The following is a 22,147-nucleotide window of genomic DNA, read 5'->3' as shown; positions in this document are numbered from 1 at the left end:
TTGCATCTCGTCCGACTACATGCGTGCACTTCAAGAAAAAAAAACAGAACTGATTTTTTTGGTGTTATTCAGACTCTTTATGCCTTCATGGAAGGGAGTCCTGTGCGACATTCAGTAATGGGGAAGATTTCACACGAAGCAGGATCCCAGTTGAAGACTTTGAAGTCACTATCAAACACAAGATGGGCATGCGGAGCAGAAGCAGTGGCTGCTGTAAAACAAAACTACTCCATCATTTTACAAGAGATTACTGAAACAACTGGCCTTGCTGATGCTAAAATAAAAGCCAGAGGCCTTATCCATGAACTAAATTCATTCAAGTTCATCTTTGCCCTTCACATGATGCACCCTATTCTCTAGATGGTGGTAAGTCAGTAAGGCTCTTCATGCTCCAAATCTCAACTAACTTACTGCAATGACAGGGATGAAAAGCTTGCGTAACTCTTAGGCTTCGATGAGAAGTGGCCCAGAATATTTTCAATCTATTTTCAATGAAAGTGTGAAAATGTGTGTAGAGAATGATATCAATTCCTCCAGTTAAGAAGAGGAAAGCGTCCACTAGTACTGATGATGCGTTTGAGTCCCAGCATCACTTTGATACAAAAAAGGAGCATGAGAGAATACCTGTATTACTGGCACACGAAACCTTAAATCAGAGTGAATAAATGAAGACGCAGCACACCACTTCTGAAAGGTTGCTGACCCCTGGCTTAGACATTAGCAGGGACGATATAAGAATCATTGCCAACAAATTTAAAGTGTCCTTGGATGAGTTGGAAGCTGAAGTCTGATTGCTTCGAGGTTATGACTGATCTGTTCCTAAGGTTAGCACTACAAACACCACCAGAGAGTGGCTTGATTGGCTAAAGAAATCGGATCCATGTTCCAGACATTTTACAAATCTATTCCATGCTTTGCAGTCTTACCTGTTACAAGCTGTTCATGTGAAAGAGCCTTTTCGAAACTAGCACATGTAAATAACAAACTAAGAAGTACAATGTCTCAACAGCGCGTCGACTCACTCATGATTTTGTACATTGAACAAGAATTGGCTTCGTCAGTTAATTACAATGATGTGATTGAGGAATTTAAGTCCGTAACACCTGGTGAGCAATGTCTCATTCTCTAGGACAAGATGATGAAGAAACCTTAAATCTGTTTTGGTCAATTTGCGTTAGCTCATTATCTGGTTAAAGATAGAGATCATGAGAATTGACTGTATCTTTGTAAACGTCTGGTTATCACTACAGTAAATATTTGGTATTTTGTTTCTAAGTAAAGTTTAGTTGTTAATTTAAAAAAAATTAAGTTGTAGTTTCTTTAGTTTTTTGATGAATAAAAATAATGTCCTTCATGACTGAGTATTCAATAAATGTTCACCTTTAAACATAAATAAATACAATTCCCTGGGTACACACCTTAATGAAATGTGCTGCACATGCCTATGGGTCTAGAAGAACCTCGAGAGGTTGTCTAGTCCAGTCACCTGTTCTCATGGCAGGACTAAATATTATCTAAGTCCATCCCTGACAGGTGTTGGTCTAACCTTATATTAAAAATCTCCAAGGATGGAGATTCCGCAACCAGTGCTTAATCACCCTGACAAATAGGAATTTTTTCCTAATGTCCAACCTATACCACTCTTGACACAATTTAAGCCCATTGCTGCTTCTCTTGCCCCAGAAGTTGAGAATAATTTTTCTCCTTCCTCCTTGTAACAACTTTTTATGTACTTATGTCCCCTTTCAGTCACCTCTTTTCCAGACAAACACACACAAGTTTTTCAGTCTTCCCTCATAGAGCATGTTTTCTAGACCTTTAATCATTTTTGTTGCTCTTCTATAGACTTTCTCCAATTTGTTCGCATTTTTTCTGAAATGTAGTGCCCAGAACTGGGCACAATAGTCTAGCTGAGACCTAATCAGAGTAGAGCAAAAGAATTAACTCATGTTTTCCTTACAACTCTTACTAACACATCCCAGAATGTTTGCTTTTTTGGCAACAGTATTACACTGTTGACTCACTTAGCTTGTGATCCACTCCAACCCCCAGATCTCTTTCTGCAGTACTCCTTCCTAGGCAGTCATTTCCCATTTTGTATGTGTGCAACTGATTGTTCCTTCCTAAATGGAGTACTCTGCATTTGTCCTTATTGAATTTCATCCTATTTACTTCAGACCATTTCTCCAGTTTGTCCAGATTTTGAATTTTATTCCTATCCTCCAAAACACTTGTAACCCTCCCCCAGCCCCAGCTTGATATCTGCAAATTTTATAAGTGTACTCTCTATACCATTATCTAAATTATAGATGAAGATATTGAACAGAACAGAACTCAAAACTGATTCCTGCCCTCCCCACTCAATACGCCCTTCCAGCTTTACTGTGAACCACTGGTAACTACTCTCTGGGAATAGTTTTCCAACCAGTTATGCACCCACTTTATAGTAGCTCCCTCTAGATTGTACTTTCCTAGTTTGTTTATGAGGTCATGTCAGACAGTATCAAAAGCCTTACTAAAGTCAGGATATACCACTTCTCCCCTATCCACAAGGCTTGTTACCCTGTCAAAGAAAGCTATTAGGTTGATTTGACAGAATTTGCTCTAGATAAATAAATCCATGCTGATTATTACTTAGTTTTATTTTCCCGAAGTCATAATCATTCTGAATATCACTTCACATACTGGAGATGGAGAATCACTGAGCAGTGCTTTTCCAGAGCAACATTCCTAAAAACTTCAGTTCAGAAGAGAGGCAGTACATTTAAAAAAGAATTTTTTTTTGCTTAAAGGTGGCTGATAATGGTATTCCTTTTCTAAAGTACAGCTGTTAAAATTAAATCATTAGCAGAAGAGAAGCAAGAAGCACTTCCTTTAGATGAGAATGAAGACTTGAGTTTTCTGTATATTAGCAACAAAGAATAAAAGCAAACATGGAGGGATTGAGTGAAAGAAAAGCAGATATGCAGGTGGGGTATATATACTAAATTTTAAAATAAAGCCACAAGACATTTATTTTGGACTCTATTAATTAGTTTTTGGTTTATTTTTCTCCCCTACCCAGATGTGCTGAACTACAGGTGCTGGGGGCACTCCTGCAGTCCCTGGCTTGAAGTCGTTTTCATTATATGCAGGATTTACAGTTTGAATGAATGGCTTTCAGCAACCCCACTATACAAATTGTTCAAGCACCTCTGCCCTCACCTGCTGAAAATACACCATTTTGAGTTGTCACCAATTTAGTAAGGACTCTGTTGTTTCTTCAAGGAAATGTGATACAGTACTTATGTACAGAACTTTTTGGTTATGCCTAGGTATGACAGTTGATGTGTGTATATATATACATACATACACATCATATATAGAAGCACTCAAAATCCAATTCCAATAAGCACTAGGGAATAAAATGAGACATCAAATGAATTAAAGAAAACCTCCAATCCCTCCACACTCACCCGCCGAAAAGCTAACCTTTTTGCTCAGTTTGTTTAGTTTATCTGCTTTTAAAACACACATTACAAGTACTCTGAATGAACTGAATTAAAGTAGTTAGTTACAAAACTTTTCATAAAATGCTAGTTTCCATATCTACAATACTCTCTAATTAATCACAGCAGTACACTAGAAGATCTAATTTATTATCTGGCAGTGGAAAATGATCAGGAGCATAACACTTTTAAACTGGGGAACTGTCCTTTTTATTATAAAATGTACTAAATACAGATATGAAAAAATCAAACACTTAAATTGCAAATGATACCATGGTGATTTGAGAAATCTGTATATGTACAGATTATGAAGTCTGTTTGATATTAGGACTCCATCAAACTGCATTTTGAATATGGGGCTTGTCTGAATTCTATAGTCTTTGGGTATGGCTACACTTGCAGCTACACAGCGCTGGGAGTTAAGCCTGTCTTCATACAGCTGAGTAGGGAAAGCGCTGCAGTCTGTCCACACTGACAGCTGCCAGTGCACTGTCGTGGCCAGATTTGCAGCATCTGCAGCGGCATTGGGAGCAGTGCATTATGGGCAGCTATCCTGGCGTTCAAGTGGCTGCAACGTGCTTTTCAAAGGGTGGGGAGGAGCGTGACAGGGAGCATGGGGGAGAGAGAGTGTGGATTTTTGGAGCCCACACTGTGTCAGCAGCTGCCTTTCAAGTTCCAACCCCCACCCCTCTCTCACTTACTGAAAGCAAACAACAGCTTTTTGTTTTTTTCCCTCACAGACAAGATAAGCAGCCTCCCCGAAATGGACCCTACCTCCCTCCCACGCGCCATGCTGCTTCTCTCCTCAAGCTCCCTCCCTTCCCCTCTCTTCAAGCAAACACTAGCTGCGAGTGTTCCCAAGGGAGCCCCGCTGCCTCTGCTCATTCACAGCAAACACTAGCTGTGTTTGGTTTTTTTGATAAGCAGCTTCGGGAACCAGAGTTCACAACAAAATAAAAAGAGGCATCACAACAAAACAAAGTTATCTTTACTTAAAAGGATTATGGGAAGCTTCCGGAGGTCAGTCACAGCGTACTAAGATTATTCCCTGTTTACACTGGCACCCCAGCGCTGCTGCAGCAGCGCTATTCTCTTTATTGCTCTCGTTATGGTGGAGTACAAGCAGCGCTGTAGCCAAGGAGATACAGCGCTGTACGTGCCTTGCCAGTGTGGATGGGGAGTGAGTTACAGCGCTATGAAGCCACCACCAGTGCTGTAACTCTCAAGTGTAGCCAAGGCCTTTATCTGTCACACAGTGACACAGGGCTAACAATGGAGCTAAAACCTTGATGGTCCGCTATTCATATGGAAACACAAGTGGACAAAGAGTTGGCTACCAGGGAAAACCAGTTTTTCAAGTCTAAACCCTAAGGGAGAGGTAACTAAGCTACCGATCACCGGTGGGGGATCCCCATTATCTGATTACGCTGATTGGGGTCACCTGACAAAGGTGACTGGAGGTTATAAAAGAAAGGTTCTTTCAGCCTTTTTGGAGAGAAAGGCCAGAGAAATGCCATGTTCCAGAGTTGGAGCCAACTGCAGGAGGGAAGTTAGAGAAGAAGGCTCCTGGACTCTTTAGAAGCCACTGAGCCAAATGCCAAAGAATGCTGAACAGTGGTGAGGAAACTGAGCTACAGAAAGGCACACAGATGTTTATTGGTTTGTCTGGATCTGTATGTTTCTTGTTCTAGCTGAAGTAAAGAATAATTGGTTCTGGAATCATTTGCAAAGCCCATGGTTTGCTTCCACTATCTTGTGTCCCTGAAGAGGTGAACTGTGTAAGCCAGAGTGCCTACACGGTGGAACTCCGGGAAAGAGTGTGCTAAGTCACTGACGAGTCTGACGAATCAAGCACTAGTTCTGAGGCCAACGGGGGCTCAGCTCTACAGAGAGGGTGCTAAACACAGATCTGCATCCCCACAGCCTGCGAAGAAACTCAAAGCCTGAGGCAATACTTGGACTATGCTCAGTGTCAGGAAACTTTAAAAAAAAATAATAAAAATAAAAAAAATCTCACAGGTGTAGAGTGTAAAGCCCAAACACAGCTGCCTGGTGAATGTCCAGCAGGGGGAGTTTTACAAGAATTGTCACAACTACTCATCATGAAAATAATAGATCAGCACCTCATGGGTATTTCACACGTTTTAGACACTCTATAGATATGTTTACATAATTGGGTAAGCAGTGCAAAAGGAAACACCCATAGTTTGAGCTGTAGAAGTAATATTCAGGCCTGGCCTAGACTACAGTTAGGTTGATGTTAGGCAGCTTATGTCGATTTCTGTCAATGTTTACACTACAACGGTGCTACCGATGATGTAAGTCACCCATCACACAGATGGAATTCCACCTATGCGAGAGATGTAGCACTTAGGTCTATGTAGTTAGGGCAACACAGTGTTCATGTAGACACTGCGTTACTTACATTGCCTACTGGCTGTCAGCCCGCCGCAGGGCTGACAGCTAGAGCCCCTCGTGCCCGGTGCTGACAGCCTGAGATGTCAGCCAGGCTCAAAGCTGAAGCTTCCACACCCTCCAACCCTGGTGTTGATAGCCCGAGCTGCGAGCCTGGTGCAGGGCTCAATTTCATAGCAGAAAGCCTACAAGCAGTGAAATTGATACTTACCAGTTTTTTGGCAGCTCTTATTTCACATTTCCTCTCCAGCTCAGGCTGTCACACCCAGGACAGGGGTGCTCCAGCTGTAAGTCCTGCACTGCTGTCAGTGCCCCACAATGCTCCACTTCAGTCAGTGCAAGTGCTCCTGGTGAGGATGCACACCACTGGCAAAAGAAGGGTAGAGTGGACACCAACAGACGCTTTAATTACTGCAATGGCTGTAGGTCAACCTAACTTAAATTGACCTGATTTTGTAGTGTAGACAAGCCCTTAGGATTATGAGTGAACACCAAGTTACATACTAATCAGCAAGCTCTAACAGGTCAACATCATCATGTTTAAAAGGACACTACCTTATTAAATAGGACTCAATTGGCATTAACAAGTGGATATGACTATACACATTAAAAACATTAACTCTGTCAAGGGAAGGATTAGAGGAGGCAATCTCTTTGGATATTTTAATAAGAAGTGCTAAAACTAGGAAGGAAGAGAGAGGCTGGCTACCCCAGAGTTTATAAAAACTTCAGTACGTAACTGTGAAATACTATATCGTGTGTGTGTCTGTGTGTGTGTGTGTAAAAAAGACTATTTAGTCCCTTCAAGAATACAATAAAAAATATTTATAAAATTCTTTTTTCTTAACAAGGAGTTCCCCATCACCACCAGTTTTACTAAGCAGCTCATCAGTAAAACACACACCAATTCATCCATATTACTTACGGAACCCAAGTCAGAGTTTTGTTTAAGCTAAATTTCCAACCCAGCACCAAGAATAGTTAACATATTCCCCACTTTACTAACATTCCATAAGCAGGTTACAGTATTGCAGGTCATCAACAATGGTGTTTGCTTCCTTCCTCCTGAACAACATGACCCACCCAGGGGGAAAAAATTGGACTTGTGTCTTAGTTTTCTTCTTTGCGATGTACAAAGAAAGCCTGAAATAGGTGCCAACAAAAAGTTACCTTTTGCACTCTAGAAAGTCAGGTCTTCTTAATCCCGGTTGGACCATGGAAAATGATGAAATTATGACACCCCAGGAGTCTGAAAACTGAGATAATCAGAAAGGATTTTGAAATAAATTCTTTATTCCTTTGGTGGGATGGTGTTGGTTTTTGTTATCACCCATATAATTTCAGTGGTAACCAATATTTTGAACAGAAAGTGTTAGTTAAAGATTCAACACCCCACCTTTTCAATTAAAGCAGCAGATCTTACAATACCCATTCTCTGAAATCCAAGAAATCCTACAGTTGTCAGGGAACACCAGTCTTAACATTAACAATATTACAGAGGTAAAAAGGCAAGCATTAAAATCACTCTCAGGTTCTCTTTATACACCATAAGGTAGTAGGGGGAGGAAAAAAAAAAGAACAAATCAAAAATGTTTTGCAAGCAGAAGCACACATAAAACCCAGGACTATAAGCAAGATAACAGCTAAACAAAAAAATCAAGTATTTATTTTAACATGAATGCATTCTGACACAATATCATAATACAGCACAATCTACAAACAACAAATACACGATATGTAGTGCTGCCTAGTGGATAGAGCACTGGACTGCGTCTCAAAACACCTGGGTTCTATTCCTGGCTCTGCTACGAGGAGAATACTGCCTTTGTAAAGTTCTTTGAGATCAACTGATAAAAGCACTATAAAAACTGGGTATTATATTTCAGGATTCAGAGGACAATACATAGAATACAATTTAAAGTAGAAACCATGTATTTACACAAAATAACTAGAAGCAGTGTCCAAGAAAATGATCTCTCTCCACAATTTTAATTTTCCCCTCACCCCACAATCACCCCATGCAGCTTATTCCTTCTCCTTACTTTTCCCTATTGTAAAAGCCTAGGAGAGAAAATGGGCTTTGTAGCATGACCCAAAAAGGTCAAGATTCACTGACAGTGTCCCTTTAAAAATAAAGAGCGCAAAAAAGGTAAAAAGAAACTAAAGCTCAATGAGCTCAAGACTACACTGAACCATTTAAACATTAACATCAACTTGAAATATAGTCAGTGACAATTATGGAAGAACTTCCCATCAATTTGTGACTTAATTAAAAAAAGAAAATCAGCAGGAGAAAGTGATTTTCTATACAGGGAAAACATTGAAGACAGTCACAAATGCACAGCGAAATACTAGACCATATAAGTTCCTATACCAGCTTCACTGCCATACTATTGAGTGCCCTCCTGTAATTAAGCGATGTAACTAACGTCTGTCACATGTGGTTTATTGGTTCTCTTATTCTCTCCCCAAAGACAGACATGTATTGTAGTGTTTCATTGTACTAGCGCTGTTTGAAAACAAAGCATTTTGAAGAAGCTGTTTAATCTTACAGTAATCATAGAGCTTGATCCTGCAAACAATTCTGCACCCATCTGAGTAACTATGCAAATAACAAAATGTACTGAGTTTGGTTGGACTTTTGAAATGCATAATGTAAGTCACACGCAAGATGTTTCAAGAATAAGGATTTGGGATCTGCTTACAGACACTTCACCAACTAAATAGGTTTCTAAATCAGTATATTTAAACCAGCGCAAGTGAAATGTCTAAGGGCAGAATAAGTCTTAGCTATTATTTGTAGGACCAATTTAGCTACACCAGCAAACATTCCTAGTGTATATGCAGCTTATACCAGCAAAAGTTCTTCTTCTGGTCCAGTTTATGTAAGTTCCCTGAACAAAATAAGCTATACCAGCAAAGAGCGCTTCTGCAAGGGTAACTGTGTACACACTAGGGTTTCTGCCAGTATAGAAATGTCACATGTCCAATCAAACACTACCCTATTGGCAAAAGTTTTATTTTAGACCTGGCCTCAATTCTGAAGTCATTACTAACTTATCAGGGGTGGGGGGACAACGTATCCTTTTTCCATTTACAGTGTATAGATAACTTGTGCTCCAATATACTAGCCGTTATAAAATGCAAGTATACACTGTTGTGGGGTTTTTTTAGCCACATTCAGACATCAAAACCAAATGCTCCATAAAATTACATTTGCTTTAGTTGGGAGAGCCTAACTGAAACACCTGGAGCCAGCCAAAGCGATTTCCACAAGTCTGCATTAGCACGTTGCTTTAGGACCTCCAGATCTACTGGCGTCACTAACTCACCACATATTTTGCGTGTTATGAGTAAAAAATTAAGCTGATACTTTTTTTTAAAACATAATTTGTTCAGTGATGTAGATGACATCTTTCACTGGGTTAGTTCCTATGTTTACAATGTCAGAGACATTTAAGACAGAGCAGACAAAACATTCAGCATAAACAAGAATATTAAAGAACGAGAAAAAATAACCTGCTCAATTTTTTTTTATTGTTTTTTACCATATATGTGAAGAGCAACACAGCTTCTAGTACCAGCAAAAAGAACAGGAGTACATGTGGCACCTTAGAGACTAACAAATTTATCTGAGCATAAGATATCTGATGAAGTGGGCTGTAGCCCACAAAAGCTTATGCTCAGATAAATTTGTTAGTCTCTAAAGTGCCACAAGTACTCCTGTTCTTTTGCAGATACAGGCTAACACAGCTGCTACGCTGAAACCTGCCACTTCTAGTATCAGTCATTCATCCATCAAGTATCTTTACACAATGTCAAAATTTCTCCCCTCAAAGCCTTCAGCATATTGTCATAAGATGTAAATGCTCATAGCTATACAGAAATTAGAACAAAGGAGTTATCGAAATAAAAGTATGTAAAATTTAACTCTGGAACTTTGAGAGACATCAAGAAAATTCACAACTCACGCTTCTCATTCAGTCTAACTCACTCCAACACAGCTGGGAACATTCAGCTTCTGTATAGAACTACAAAACCTTCAAAGAGAAAGCATTCTAATGTCTTAGAAGAGAGTTTAAGTTCCTGCAATGTGTCCCTTTGTATGCCCAAGAAAGGCTATTAAGTCACATTACCCAATTTAGTTTTTCAAGTTATTAGTTTAATAATGTTTGTATTTGTATATTAAAGTACAGCATTCAGACAACAAAGCAGGATAAAGCACAAGCTCAGTCCATGCTTAGTATTCAACCAAAGGTAGAAAATGTAGATTAATTCCATAATGTTGCTTCTGTGGAGGGAGGTGGAATTACACAGATACTTGCATTGGGAAATTAAGCCAGAGGCAACCTTGCTTAGGTATGGACTCTATATTTTACCAGAAATCCTAGGCAACTCACTAATGTTGTAAATTATTTTTCCTTCAGAGATATGTTGTGCTTATTTGCAATCTTCTGACATCCTATAGTTTTCTCAAGACGTCTGACATTGTATCAAATCTGTTAACTAGGGGTTATGTCTACACTGCAATTAAAAACCCAGCTGATGGCCTATGCCAGATGACTCAGGCTCATAGGGCTCATCAGGCTATGGGGCTGCTTAATTGAGGCATAGACATTTGGGCTTGGGCTTCAACCTGAGCTCTGGGACCCTTCACATCTCAAGGTCCCAGAATCTGGCCTCCAGCCTGAGCCTGAATGTCTACACTGCTATTAAACAGCCTTTTAGCCTGAGCCCTGCGAGCCTGAGTCATCTGGCATAGGCCACCAGTGGGTTATTAACTGAAGTGTAGACATAACCCCTAGTCAACAGGCTTTAATATTGGCGTGGGTGTCTAACTGCTCTGTAGAAATACCCAAAAGGTTTTAGGTGAGGTGTACACTACGGTCTTTGTCAGGGGTGCAAAGTGTTGTGATTCTCAGACCAACGTAGCTATGCTGGCAGACGACCCTAGATACAGTTACATCGGCAAAACTGTGCCTTTACTTGTATAGTTTATTTTTCTCTCTGGGGAGGGTGAGGAAAGGGGTGTCACTCTACCAGCATTGCATCCACACTAGGAGCGCTTTGGCAGTATAAGGTACCGGTATTCCTATAGCGATAAAGTGCTCCTAGGGTCTACATAGTCTAAATGAAAGCACAGTCTAGCACAGGCTTTTCTGATTTGACCAGTGTACAATATATAGGAACTCAATTGCTTATATTGTGTTATTTCTCCACCTTTTTCTCCTTTTCCAGAGTACAGAGCTTGGAGCACAGCCAGCAGCTGCTGTTCTCCAGTTGCCCAGCTCTGAAGACAGCGCCCCCACCAGCAGTAGCGCAGAAGTAAAGGTAGCGATCCCACGACCCCCTTACAGTAGCCTTTCCCATGACCTCCTTTTGGATCGGGACCCCCAGGATTACAATACCCTGAAATTTCAGATATAAAACATTTGAAACCTTGAAATTGACTATTTTAAAAATCCTGTGACCATGAAATTGTCCAAAATGGACTGTGACTTTGGTAGGGCCTTAACTATAGAAGATAGTTGTCACTATCATTTCTGATACTCGGCTGAAAACTGAAATTTAAGCACATTGGTGATTCTCTCCACACTTCCCCGAGATTGACATCCAGTGAGTCCCAGATGCGAAGAAGTGTAGCTGAGCAGCTGTCTTTTTAGGGGGAAGGGAAGAATTTCATCACAAACCCAGAAAGGAAGTGAGTCTGACTCCCACAATCTCTTATGAGTTACCTGTCCCAATGTTTTACAAGTCCAGTTTTCAGAAACAAGGTTCTGCCCATCTGATGATACTTGGCCCAAACTGATTTTTAAAAAGAATGTGTTACTAAACTCTCCTCCCACTCAGGTACGCCACCCCAAAAACTCACCAGCATAATATCTTCAATCTCAACAGAACTAAACCTGAATAGACATTTACTATACATACATTAAATGTCTATACATGCCCACAATTCCAGTCTTCTGACTAATTAAACAAATCTGTATAAATGCCAGTTTCTCTTCATGAAGCTATAGCACAAACTGCACAGCAACTATAGCATGTACAAACCTATATCTCATTTACCAACGCAGAGAGGTGACAAAAGTTAATGTAAGTCTTACTCAGTAGTATTTTACATAAACGTGAATGAAAACTGAGAGAAGAAAGGATGTGTGGGTGAGGAGAATTCCCTCCTTTTCTTACAACCTCCTCCCCCCACACACATCAGAAAAAAATAATTAAGTCCCTTAACAGAAGACTTGAGTCAACACAAGTTAGTAACTCCAGAAGATGAACCTGTTTTAATGAAAATTTGGGATTGACAGATAAGAGTCAACTTTGCTAACACCTGGATATGATGCTAAAAGTTAGTGTGTGCGCCAAGGCTTTGTCTACACTATGATCTTTCAGAGCCACAGGGTTTATCTACACTGCAGCTGGGAGCGAGCCTTCCAGCCCAGGTAGATGGGGCTGATTTTTTAGATGCCACCCCAAGAATTCACCAGCATAACTATCTTCACACTCAACAGAATTAAATTTGAGTCAGGCCCAACTGCCCACTAAGGCTTGAGAGCACAGATGGGGTATCATCCCCAAACAGCCAGGCATGACCCTGCCCACACTCTGCCCCCAGACTCCTCCTCCTGCTTCCACTCAGCACAGCTCCAGGATGGGACCCCACCAGCTGCCCTCCCAGAGCTCTGGGGGAGGCTGGAGCACTAGTCTAGGACAGGGACTGGCAGCTGCTGTGGGAGTGGCTCTGGGCTCCGTTGGGGGGGGCGAGGGGGCACGTGACACAGAAGGCGGGGGCTGAGAGGCCTAAGCAGCTGAACCACAACATCCATGTTGTTGTTTTTTGTGTGCTAACTTGAGCCCCACTAGTGAGAGTTGATTTATCTGGGCTGGGAGGTTTGCTCCTAGCTACAGCGTAGACCAGGGTCAGCAACCTCTGGCACGCAAGCTGATTTACTGTGGCAGGCTGCTGCTGGCCTGGGGTCCCAGCCACTGGCCCCGCTCGGCCCACTGCTGGCCTGGATGGACAGAACCCCAGACTAGCAGCGGGCTGAATCACTCAGCCCATTGCCGGCCTGGGGTCCCAGCCATCTGTCCACTTAGCCCGCTGGCAGTCTGGGATTCCATCCGCCAGCCCCTGTAAATGTAAAATGTATTACTGGCATGTGAAACCTAAAATTACCACGAATAGATGAAGACTTGGCACACCACTTCTGCAAGGCTGCCAATCCCTGGCGTAAACATACCTTTAGTTGCAGCTCCTCCAGCAGAAGCCATAGTGCCGATAAAGCTAGGCTGTTTTTACCACTATACCCCCCAACCCAGCTACACCATTTGGAAATGACAGATCTGCAAAATCACAGTGTAAAAAGCCTTGCAGCAATGCTTAATATCACACTCTGGTGTTTGCTTAGGTTAACCCTTCCCCAGTAAACTCAAATTTTCAAATTAAACAAGCCAATCCTTTGGACTGACTAACTCCACTTGACAAGACTATTCAAAAAGATAGTTAATTTTAAAGTCACACTATAAACAAGGATCTTTACCTATAATTCTGGACACAACCTTAAAAATTAATGAATTTTTTAAAACCAAATTTACATGTCACTTATTATGCTCTAATTACTTTCTGCATTTCTTATCTTGGACAATAAAAAGCAATAAAGTCAGTTTCCACTTTTAGTTTATTAGTACTGTAATGTTTGGGTTGAAATCCATGCAGAGGAATGTTTGTTTAAAAACATCTGTTTTCACTGAAATGTCTTTGTAATGTGAATTACCTACAGGGTTCTCATGAATTATAAAAATTCATTTGCTAAACTTTAAATTTTGAACCAAATTTAAGTTGACAGCATCCCTTCAAATAGATGCAATCTTCTGTTTCAGGGACCACTTGATCTCCCCCAAGCAGCAACAGGAAGCCTTTGAAGAGAAGTCATCTGCCTTGAATGTATGTAACTGACTTAATGGACCCAAGTTTAAAACAGACATGCTAAATTCATATAAGAAATGCAAAAAACAAGCCATGAAACCAATATTTTAGAGGTCTGTTTTAGCAAAAATTAGGCAACCTGCACCATGAGGTGAACTTGAAAAGCCAAGAACTTTCTTGCTACAGCTTTGAAACACTGCAGGGACTCCACTACCTCTAGCTGTGCCTCTAGTTACGGGATATTACACAAGAAAGAGGAGGGAGGCTATTCCAACTATAAAAAAAGTAATACTGCCTAGAGAAAAGACAACTGCTGGGAAGGGGGGAGGAAATACCCAGACCGCGCTCTGCTTCGCCTCACACACCTCGGAGACTACATAATATAACTCAACTCCTCAGAAAGTGCCTGTGGCCCCAGCCTGGCGCTCTCACCTCGGGCAGAGATTAGGAGACTCCGGAGGCAGCGCTTCCCAGTAACAAGCGGCTGCACTGGGCTACTACCCGGAAGGACCCGGGTCGCCCCCAGAGCTCCGGGTGCCTCTGCTCCCGCCAGGGTGTGCCCAGGCAGGCAGGTAGCAGCGAGTAAGCCGGCCCCCGAGGAAGCCAGAGCGCAGCGAGAGGGAGGAAGCGAGGCAGAGGGCAGAGGAAGGCGCTGCGCTAGGGGACGCCGGGGGAAGTAACGAGCAGGGCCCGGGAGATCTGGGCTGGGACGGGGACCGAGCGAGGCTCTGGGGCGGCCGGCGGGGGATGCCCACCGAGGAACGCTGCCCGCTCAGGGGGAAGGGCGGCGGGGACACACACACCGGGGTGCTCGGCGGGACTTAGGGTGCGGCACAGGGGGGCCGCAGGCGGGGGAGGCGAAGGCAGGGGCGGTGAGGGGCCCTGCGGCGGGCGGGAGGGAAGCGGGTGCTCGGGGGTCAGCCCGGCGGGCGGCGGCTCCAGTCCCGGCCCTACGTTCATCTGCGTGCGGCGCAAGCAAACAACGGAGTCACCCACCGAGGTCGGAGCTGTTCCCCTGGGCGGCTGCGGCGCCCTGCGTCGGGGGAGCCGGGGAGACCCCCGCCGATTCCCACGGAGCCATCCCTGATCCCAGCTGCTGCAGCGCCCGCTGCTCAGCCTCCGCCTTGCCTAGGGGCTGCTTCGCTCCCGCGCCGCACTGAGCATGCCCGGGAGCCGCTGAGCCCCGCCCCACGCCTTGGGGCTCCTAGGGCTGCTCGGGGGAGGGAAGGGGGCCGGCTCCAGGGGTTTTACTGCCCCAAGCAGCCACACACACAAAAAAAAAGCCAATAATTCAGCAGGACGGGGAGCGAGGAACCCTCCACTGAATTGCCACAGAATACCTGGATGTGCTGCACCTCTGTGGAGTGACCACCCTAAGCACCTGCGTGCTAAGCTGGTTCCTAAAGCCGGCCCTGCCTAGAAGGGGCAAAGCCTGGGGCTGGGGTAAATGGTGCAGAGAGAGGAGCCAGGGGCTTGTGCCCCTGCTGGAGGGGCTCCTTTCTGAGCCCTGGGCCAGGTCACGGGTTTATACCCTGTGATCCAGCCTAACGCTTATATAATCTCGCTCAGAAAGCAAAAGTAGCTGGCGGCTAGAAAGTTGATGTAGTGACTGTCCCATGGCTCCCAGCCAACGCCATCACTGCAAGGAAGCAAGTGTAATAAAATATAAACGGTTGTATTCATCCTGCTCCTGCCAAATGTAGATTGGGGACACAAAAGCTGGGGAAGCTGGCCAGCCTAAAGCATAGTCAGGTAAAGACAAACATTTACCCCTCCTCCTTGTGTGTGTCCCATATTTACACGTAGTAAGGAGTAAGTTCGCAAAGATTACCCACCACATTTAGAGCCTGAGTCTTCAAGAGGATCAACAGAGCTCTTGGAAGTATTGGGCTCTACATGGCTTGATTGATCTAAACAGAATATTCCTTATCCAGAGCTCTAGCCACATGTACCTCTGGAATCCCTAAAGTCTGGCCTTTTGAATAAAATTTTAAATATGATTGAAAGAAATTTCATTTGCTTTTAATTAATAAAAGGCCTTTTTTAAGATGACACACTGTTTTTTAAGAAAATTGTGTTTGGCTGTAGGCATGATGAATTTTGCCCACAAAGGAATATGTTTCAGAATTTGTGTTAGCCCTTTACACCATTTCATTTTTTGTTATAATTATAGTAAATAGTGGAAGTACTAGAATGAGAGCTTTATAAAAAAAACACAGACATTTGGCCAAATCCTGCTTGCTTGCAGTTTATGCCAGTGCTGAATGATTCAATGCAGGCTGGTATGGGGTACCTAAAAGCCCTTGCATTGATCCACTTGAACTACACAGGGACAAAGTTAGGGTGGAGGGGAGTTTGTGTTACAAAGACAATAAGATGCTGGAGGGAGACAAAATTATGTGTAAGTATGCTGAAATAGGCAGTTATTAAGTAACCTGCACACAGTGAAAGAAAGTTTCTCCCTGCCCACTGTTAATTATAGTCTGGCATATGCTTTGAAGCATATATATCTTTTATCCTTCAGTTGAGTTTTTATGTTATTGATGTATTTTAAAAACTTCTAACTGTTGTAACTCCTGCTTTTTCCATTAGTTTGAGATGGTGGAGCATCACAAATGGCAAGAAGCAGGGCCAAAGAGCTGAGTGTTAGTCTCTTATGGCTTTCCTTTTTACCAGCTCCTCACAGAAAATTGTTGATATCAGCTGGCTGAACTTCCTTCTTTGAGGTGATTGTCAAAAATAGGATTTAGAAGTATGTAGACAATGTGGTTTTGTGGAATGGAGAGGCAAGAGAAAATGTTTTTAATCTGTGCTTTGACTCACTTTGACTGTATCTTGCACGTCATTTATGGGCTGTTTTTAGAAATGCTTAGAATTTGCAGCTCCTGTGCACTTCAGTGGAAGTTGTGGGTGTTTAGCTCTTCTGAAAATCTGACTATTCAATTTCTCTTTACCTTCGTTGCCTCCATTTGGAAAATGCAGATACACCTACCTATGACTCTTGGGATTCAATCTAGACCATTGAGGGGCTGTGTCATCCATGCCCTGCAACTGGTTTGCCTCACAATGCCTTGATGCTGTAGCTCCAATGTGGACCACTCACAAGCAGCCTTCCAGCACATAAGCCACACTCTGGCTTCCACCAACCTTAGTTCCACATGCAGAATGACTTCAACACATCCCCCATCCTGGAATTCCACACACACTTTGCGACATTGGATTAATTCTGAGTAAAGAACAAAAATTACAAAGTGATAGGTTTTTAATGAGTATAAGTATTAGGGCATTAAATTCAGAAACAGTTACAAGAAAAATAAAGATAAATTGCTTCCTGAAACTTTACAAATTAAGATTAGTTTAAGGTAAAATTCTTATCACATGCTTTCAACTGCATTACTGAACAATCATCGAGTCAGGATCAATCCCAAAGTCAAAAAACTGGATTCCTTTGTCTTCTTAGGTGGAAACAGATGGACAGGGACAGAGAACTTATGCTTTTATAGTTCAGTCACTCTTTGAAATGCATTTCCCTGAGAGGGACCCCTAGATAAAGTTATTTTCAGTTCAGAGCAAGGAGTCTTATGGCAGGGGGAGGGGAGGAGAGTTTATGCTGTTGATTGCCAAAATCAGATTTGTTTGTTCCTGTCCCCTTTCTTTGCAAAAAAATAGGTGATGGCCCATCGGTTTTTATGACACCTGGTTGAGGCATCAACTTGCCCTTTATCTCTGAGAAACAGGTGAACCCACTCCCCAGACTTGTCTGGCAAATACACTTCAGTCTTGATTTCAGCTTATGTTCAGAACTCTACATATATTACAACATATATTTTACCATGATATTATTGACCAGCAAGTTATTAGTTTTCAAATTATACCTTACAAGGCATATTTTGTACAAAGATAGTGTGTAGGGTGGAAAACATGGGTGTATCCTGTCACACTACCATGATTACTTCTCCAAGCTGGTGTGTGACTGTCAATAAATGTTTGTGAATTCATTGGAGGGAAAGTGTATGTGAGTGAGTGTTAATATTTTATTTAGGGCTGTTCCTTTGTCTTCTCTAACACAACTGTAGAATCCATTGAAAGTGTTAGGCACGCAGCTGTCATATTCATTTCTGAAGACAAGAACACATACTGAACCCTCCTGTCCAGGCCTTTAACAGGATATGTTCAAAGGTCTAATTCTAGACACGTGAACAGTGCTGCTCCTTGGTGGCTAATGTGATGGTGCTGGAAGTTATAAAAATACTACCATTCTTCTACTAATAGGAATTTGGAGGGTGTTTTTTAGTTTTACCTGGACCCTACATCAAGTAAAGAAATTAAACCCAACCCCTAGTATGAGCTTTTTTTTTTTGTTAAATGTCACCTCTCATCTGGAGCCAACATACCGGATCAAGGCTCCTGCCTCGTGGCAGTCCCCTCCTAAAAGCAGGGTTAATTTGTTTCTCATTTCTCCTGAAGACAGTTAGAACAAAAAAGGGAGGGGAAGGGTTTTGTTTCTTTTTTGATAGGCTGAGGAAAGATTCTAATCTCCTGTCTTCCAAGGGGGCTCTTGGAAGCAGACTACCCATAATGCATTGCAGCCTAGTTAATTCCCTATCTCCATCCCAGACTCCAGCCCTAAGTCCTCTCCTGGGACTACAGCTTTTTGCACTGGCTGGGAAGGTGACCTGTACACAGCTAGTTCATGGTGCCTTTTCCATCTCCTTTGAGGTTGCTTTAGGGGGCCAGACCAGTAAGTGGGCCTTGGCATAAAAGAGAATTTAGTGTGAGTAACTATGAGTCAGTGCTGCTGCTGAAGGTAAATCCCCATGGCAACATAGAATAGGAGAGCACTCCCACCACCATCCCCACAAGTTTTCAGAGGGTTGGGGTTCTGTGGGTTTGAGGTATGAAGAGAAAAGCATCAAGCAACAGATTGGTTACTCTCTTCTGCCTCTTACCCTGTACACGGACGGCAGGTTTTCTGCACAGAAATCTGTCTGAGTTAATAAGTCAACAATAGAATAGCTTCTGCAGGCGGTATGGTGCCAGGGAATCTGAATTGTTAGGGAGACCATGACGCCATCCAGAATTCTATGCAAACTGGCTTCAGGTTCATGGAACACAGGGTCTTGGGACTGTGGCTTACCAGGATCCCTGGGGTTCGCAGGGGATTGGATCCCATTGAATTCCAACCCTTCCTTTTTAGAAGAAATGTTGTTGAAGTTTTCCTACACTTTCCCCCTTAGTTTCTCCAAAGCAAAGAGCATCTACTCCTCTACCCATTGTAGAGCTGTACTCCTTTAAGGCCTAAAACTCTGATCCTACCGGAGTATGACTACATGTTGTGTATTGGAAACCAAGCAAGGTATGTGAGAACATTTACTTAGTAGGATTTAACCTTATACTAAACCCATACACTACAAAGCATTTAATGAGAATGTGAAGCAGTAAGTAAATAAAGCAACTCTCCCCCTTCAAGATACCAATTGAACAGCTCCATCTGCACTAGTTATAAGTGACAAATGGGCTTATATATTCATTACAGAGTTCATTGAACTAATTAACAATATATAAATATGGTGAATGATCTACAGAGAAAAAGCGAATTGTATATTAAGTAGAACAAATATTTGAATATTATATAGGTCACAGAGTATAAGATTCTGTGACATGTGATTCATACCTGCAGCATGTGGATATTTACTATAGAAAATCTCTAAGTTAGGTAGTTGATAACATGATGGCTTGGGTATATTTTCCAAAACTAGCCTCTTTATAATCTCTAATTTCATAGCAGTCTGGGAGAGTATGTTTTACAAAAATTGAGTAACAGTTGATAAATGTCAAATTGCCCATAATGAAGAACATAAGAATGGCCATGCTGCATCAGACAAAAGGCCTATCTAGCCTACTATCCTGTCTTCCTCCAACAGTGGCCAATGCCAGGTGCTTCAGAGGAATGTGATTCATTAATCCATCCCCTGTCACCCATTGCCAGCTTCTGGCAAACAGGCTAGGGACACTATCACTGCCAATCCTGGCTAATAGCTTTTGATGGACCTATCCTCCATTAATTTATCTAATTCTTTTTTTAACGCTGTTATAGTCTTGGCCTTCACGACATCCTCTGGCAAAGAGTTCCACAGGTTGACTGCATTGCAAGAAGAACTACTTCCTTTTGTCTGTTTTAAACCTGCTGCCTATTAATTTCATTTGGTGTCCCCTAGTTCTTGTGTTATTAAATTAAAATGCACCATGTGGATCAGAATTGCATTTGAGGTTTCAATGTCTTCATTGTGGTTTATTTTGTAGTATTTCCCTCAGAGTCTCATTTACCAATATTTTTAATTTAAAACTTTGGCCACTATTATTTATAATACATCACTAAAGTTAATAGGTTTATACAGTAATTGCCATCTCAAAGATCTTTACAAATTTATACAGATGTGTCAACTTTATGTAAGGATCACGTCACCAAACATTGTAATGTAGCCTCCTTGGTGGTGAGATATAGGAGTGCAGCAACATTTCACAGTAGCGTAGAAAGGAAGTGAAGAGAAATACTGTCACATATCAAACCTGTAAGGGGAATTGAGATAGGCAGAATGTAGTTTCCTACATTACCTTTGCAAAATATACCATGGGAACCTTAGTGACTAAAAGTATTCATGACCATAATTTGGCATCTCATGAAGGTAACATTTATAAATTAAGACTTATATACACACACATTCTGTGTCAGTTCCATTCACACACACAAACTATCCAGAATGGGTGTCCCCAAACATCTTCTGAAATTTGGGATGAAGGAAATCTTCAGCTGTCCCTTCTCTGACAATCATCACTCTGTCCCACTCATCCACTGTGCCTAGGGTTCATATCTATCTCATTTTGCATATTTTTTGCAACTGAATCCCAATTTAGATAGTTTTCAAAGAAGTCAAACTCATACACAGGCATAGTTTACAGATTTTTTGCACTTCTGCTTCTGAAATTGGCCTTACATATTTACATGATATAAAACCAAATCAGAGTCTTATATGGAAAGCAGTCATTTTAAATTCATAATGCTGCCCAAACACATTACTCTTTTAAAAAATGTTATGTGTAAACTTAATAATTTGTTGAATTTCCCTTTACTCATTTTTGAATACACGCAATACAATAGTTTACAAACCAACAATGTGATTGTTATAAAACTACTTGCGTTTATTTCCATATTACCTTCCTTGAACAATTTGTTCATCTAGTTTAGTTAATAATTTCAGCCGTTTCCATAGAAATATGCTCCGCCAGCATTGACCCATCAGACCTCTTCCTTCTTCCTCCTCTCAGCTGATAATCAGCCAATCTGCTTTCTTTTTCAGGTTTTTGGTCATGAAGAAAGGACCACTGTTATGGCATTTTAAAAGAATCATGTAGAACAGTAATACATGCTTGTTTGAAAATATAACATACTGGAAAACCATGATTCTGGGAATCACAGCAGAGAGCCAACTTTTTAACAGTTGAACAGTTCAAAACAATATATTTTTTATACATATATATAAAAATCTACTGTGCTGCAGTTGACTACGTTTAGGGTCTTTATCAGCTGTCCATCATTGTAGTATCCAAGCACTAGCAGCTGCACCTACTCTTATCTCAGAGACCTATGACATTCTTTATAAACACACACATTAACAAGTTTCTCAGTCATGACCAGAAAAATGAAATGTTAACTTTGTAGTTAAGGAACATTTACTTTCTTTTCCATTCTTGTCTGGTTCTAGTGACGAGTACAATCTGACATATCATTTAGGCTTTCATTGTCATTATCTGAAAAGGAAGCTGTTTCTACATCATACACATCTATAGTTGAAGAATGTCATGTCAAACTTCAACACATCTTTTATGACAGCTTGTTAAAGGCCTAGTGCTATATTTCCAACAGTTGCTCCTAAATATACTGAGATTTTAATGTTATTCTTGTAACCTTCAACATTTCAATAATTTGTTGTCAGCAACACACTATCACCTTTTTCATCTAAGCCACTATAAACAAAATTATGATGTAAGCTTGGGACTATTTGTTATCCTTATGATCTAACAAAAAGCTAAGGCAATAGAGCTTTATCCGAAACATAGACAAGTAAATGATTAACTTACCTTTCCTCATTTATGAATGTAATGAGGCAAAGCAGGAGGTAAGTTTGCTTCAAGTTTAACAGCAGGTATGAGATGTTTGCAGTATTGACTCATGCACAGAAGGAATGCAGTTTTATTATGAGCAGATACCCATATTTCTGTAACAAATGCCATATACCATAGGCATTGGAAGATT

The 22,147-nt window shown here is 41.6% G+C and overlaps 1 protein-coding gene across 4 annotated transcripts in view; it reads right to left on the bottom strand.

The window, feature by feature from the left end:
• The window catches only part of RELL1 (RELT like 1), a 46,621-nt gene extending 31,645 nt beyond the window's left edge, over nucleotides 1-14,976 (bottom strand). For 3 of the 4 annotated variants that reach the window (XM_050947993.1, XM_050947992.1, XM_050947994.1), the window contains exon 1: nucleotides 14,830-14,976. In XM_050947993.1, coding sequence (XP_050803950.1) covers nucleotides 14,830-14,914 — 85 coding nt within the window. In that variant the 5' untranslated portion in view covers nucleotides 14,915-14,976. Of the gene's footprint in view, nucleotides 1-7,073; nucleotides 7,160-14,829 lie in introns of all 4 variants that reach the window. The other variant, XM_050947996.1, reaches the window with a different exon arrangement.
• Between the last annotated feature and the right edge of the window lie 7,171 nt (nucleotides 14,977-22,147).

Source organism: Gopherus flavomarginatus, chromosome 3 (assembly GCF_025201925.1).
Source record: "Gopherus flavomarginatus isolate rGopFla2 chromosome 3, rGopFla2.mat.asm, whole genome shotgun sequence".
Lineage (NCBI taxonomy): Eukaryota > Metazoa > Chordata > Testudines > Testudinidae > Gopherus > Gopherus flavomarginatus.
This window is presented reverse-complemented; position numbering and strand designations above follow the sequence as displayed.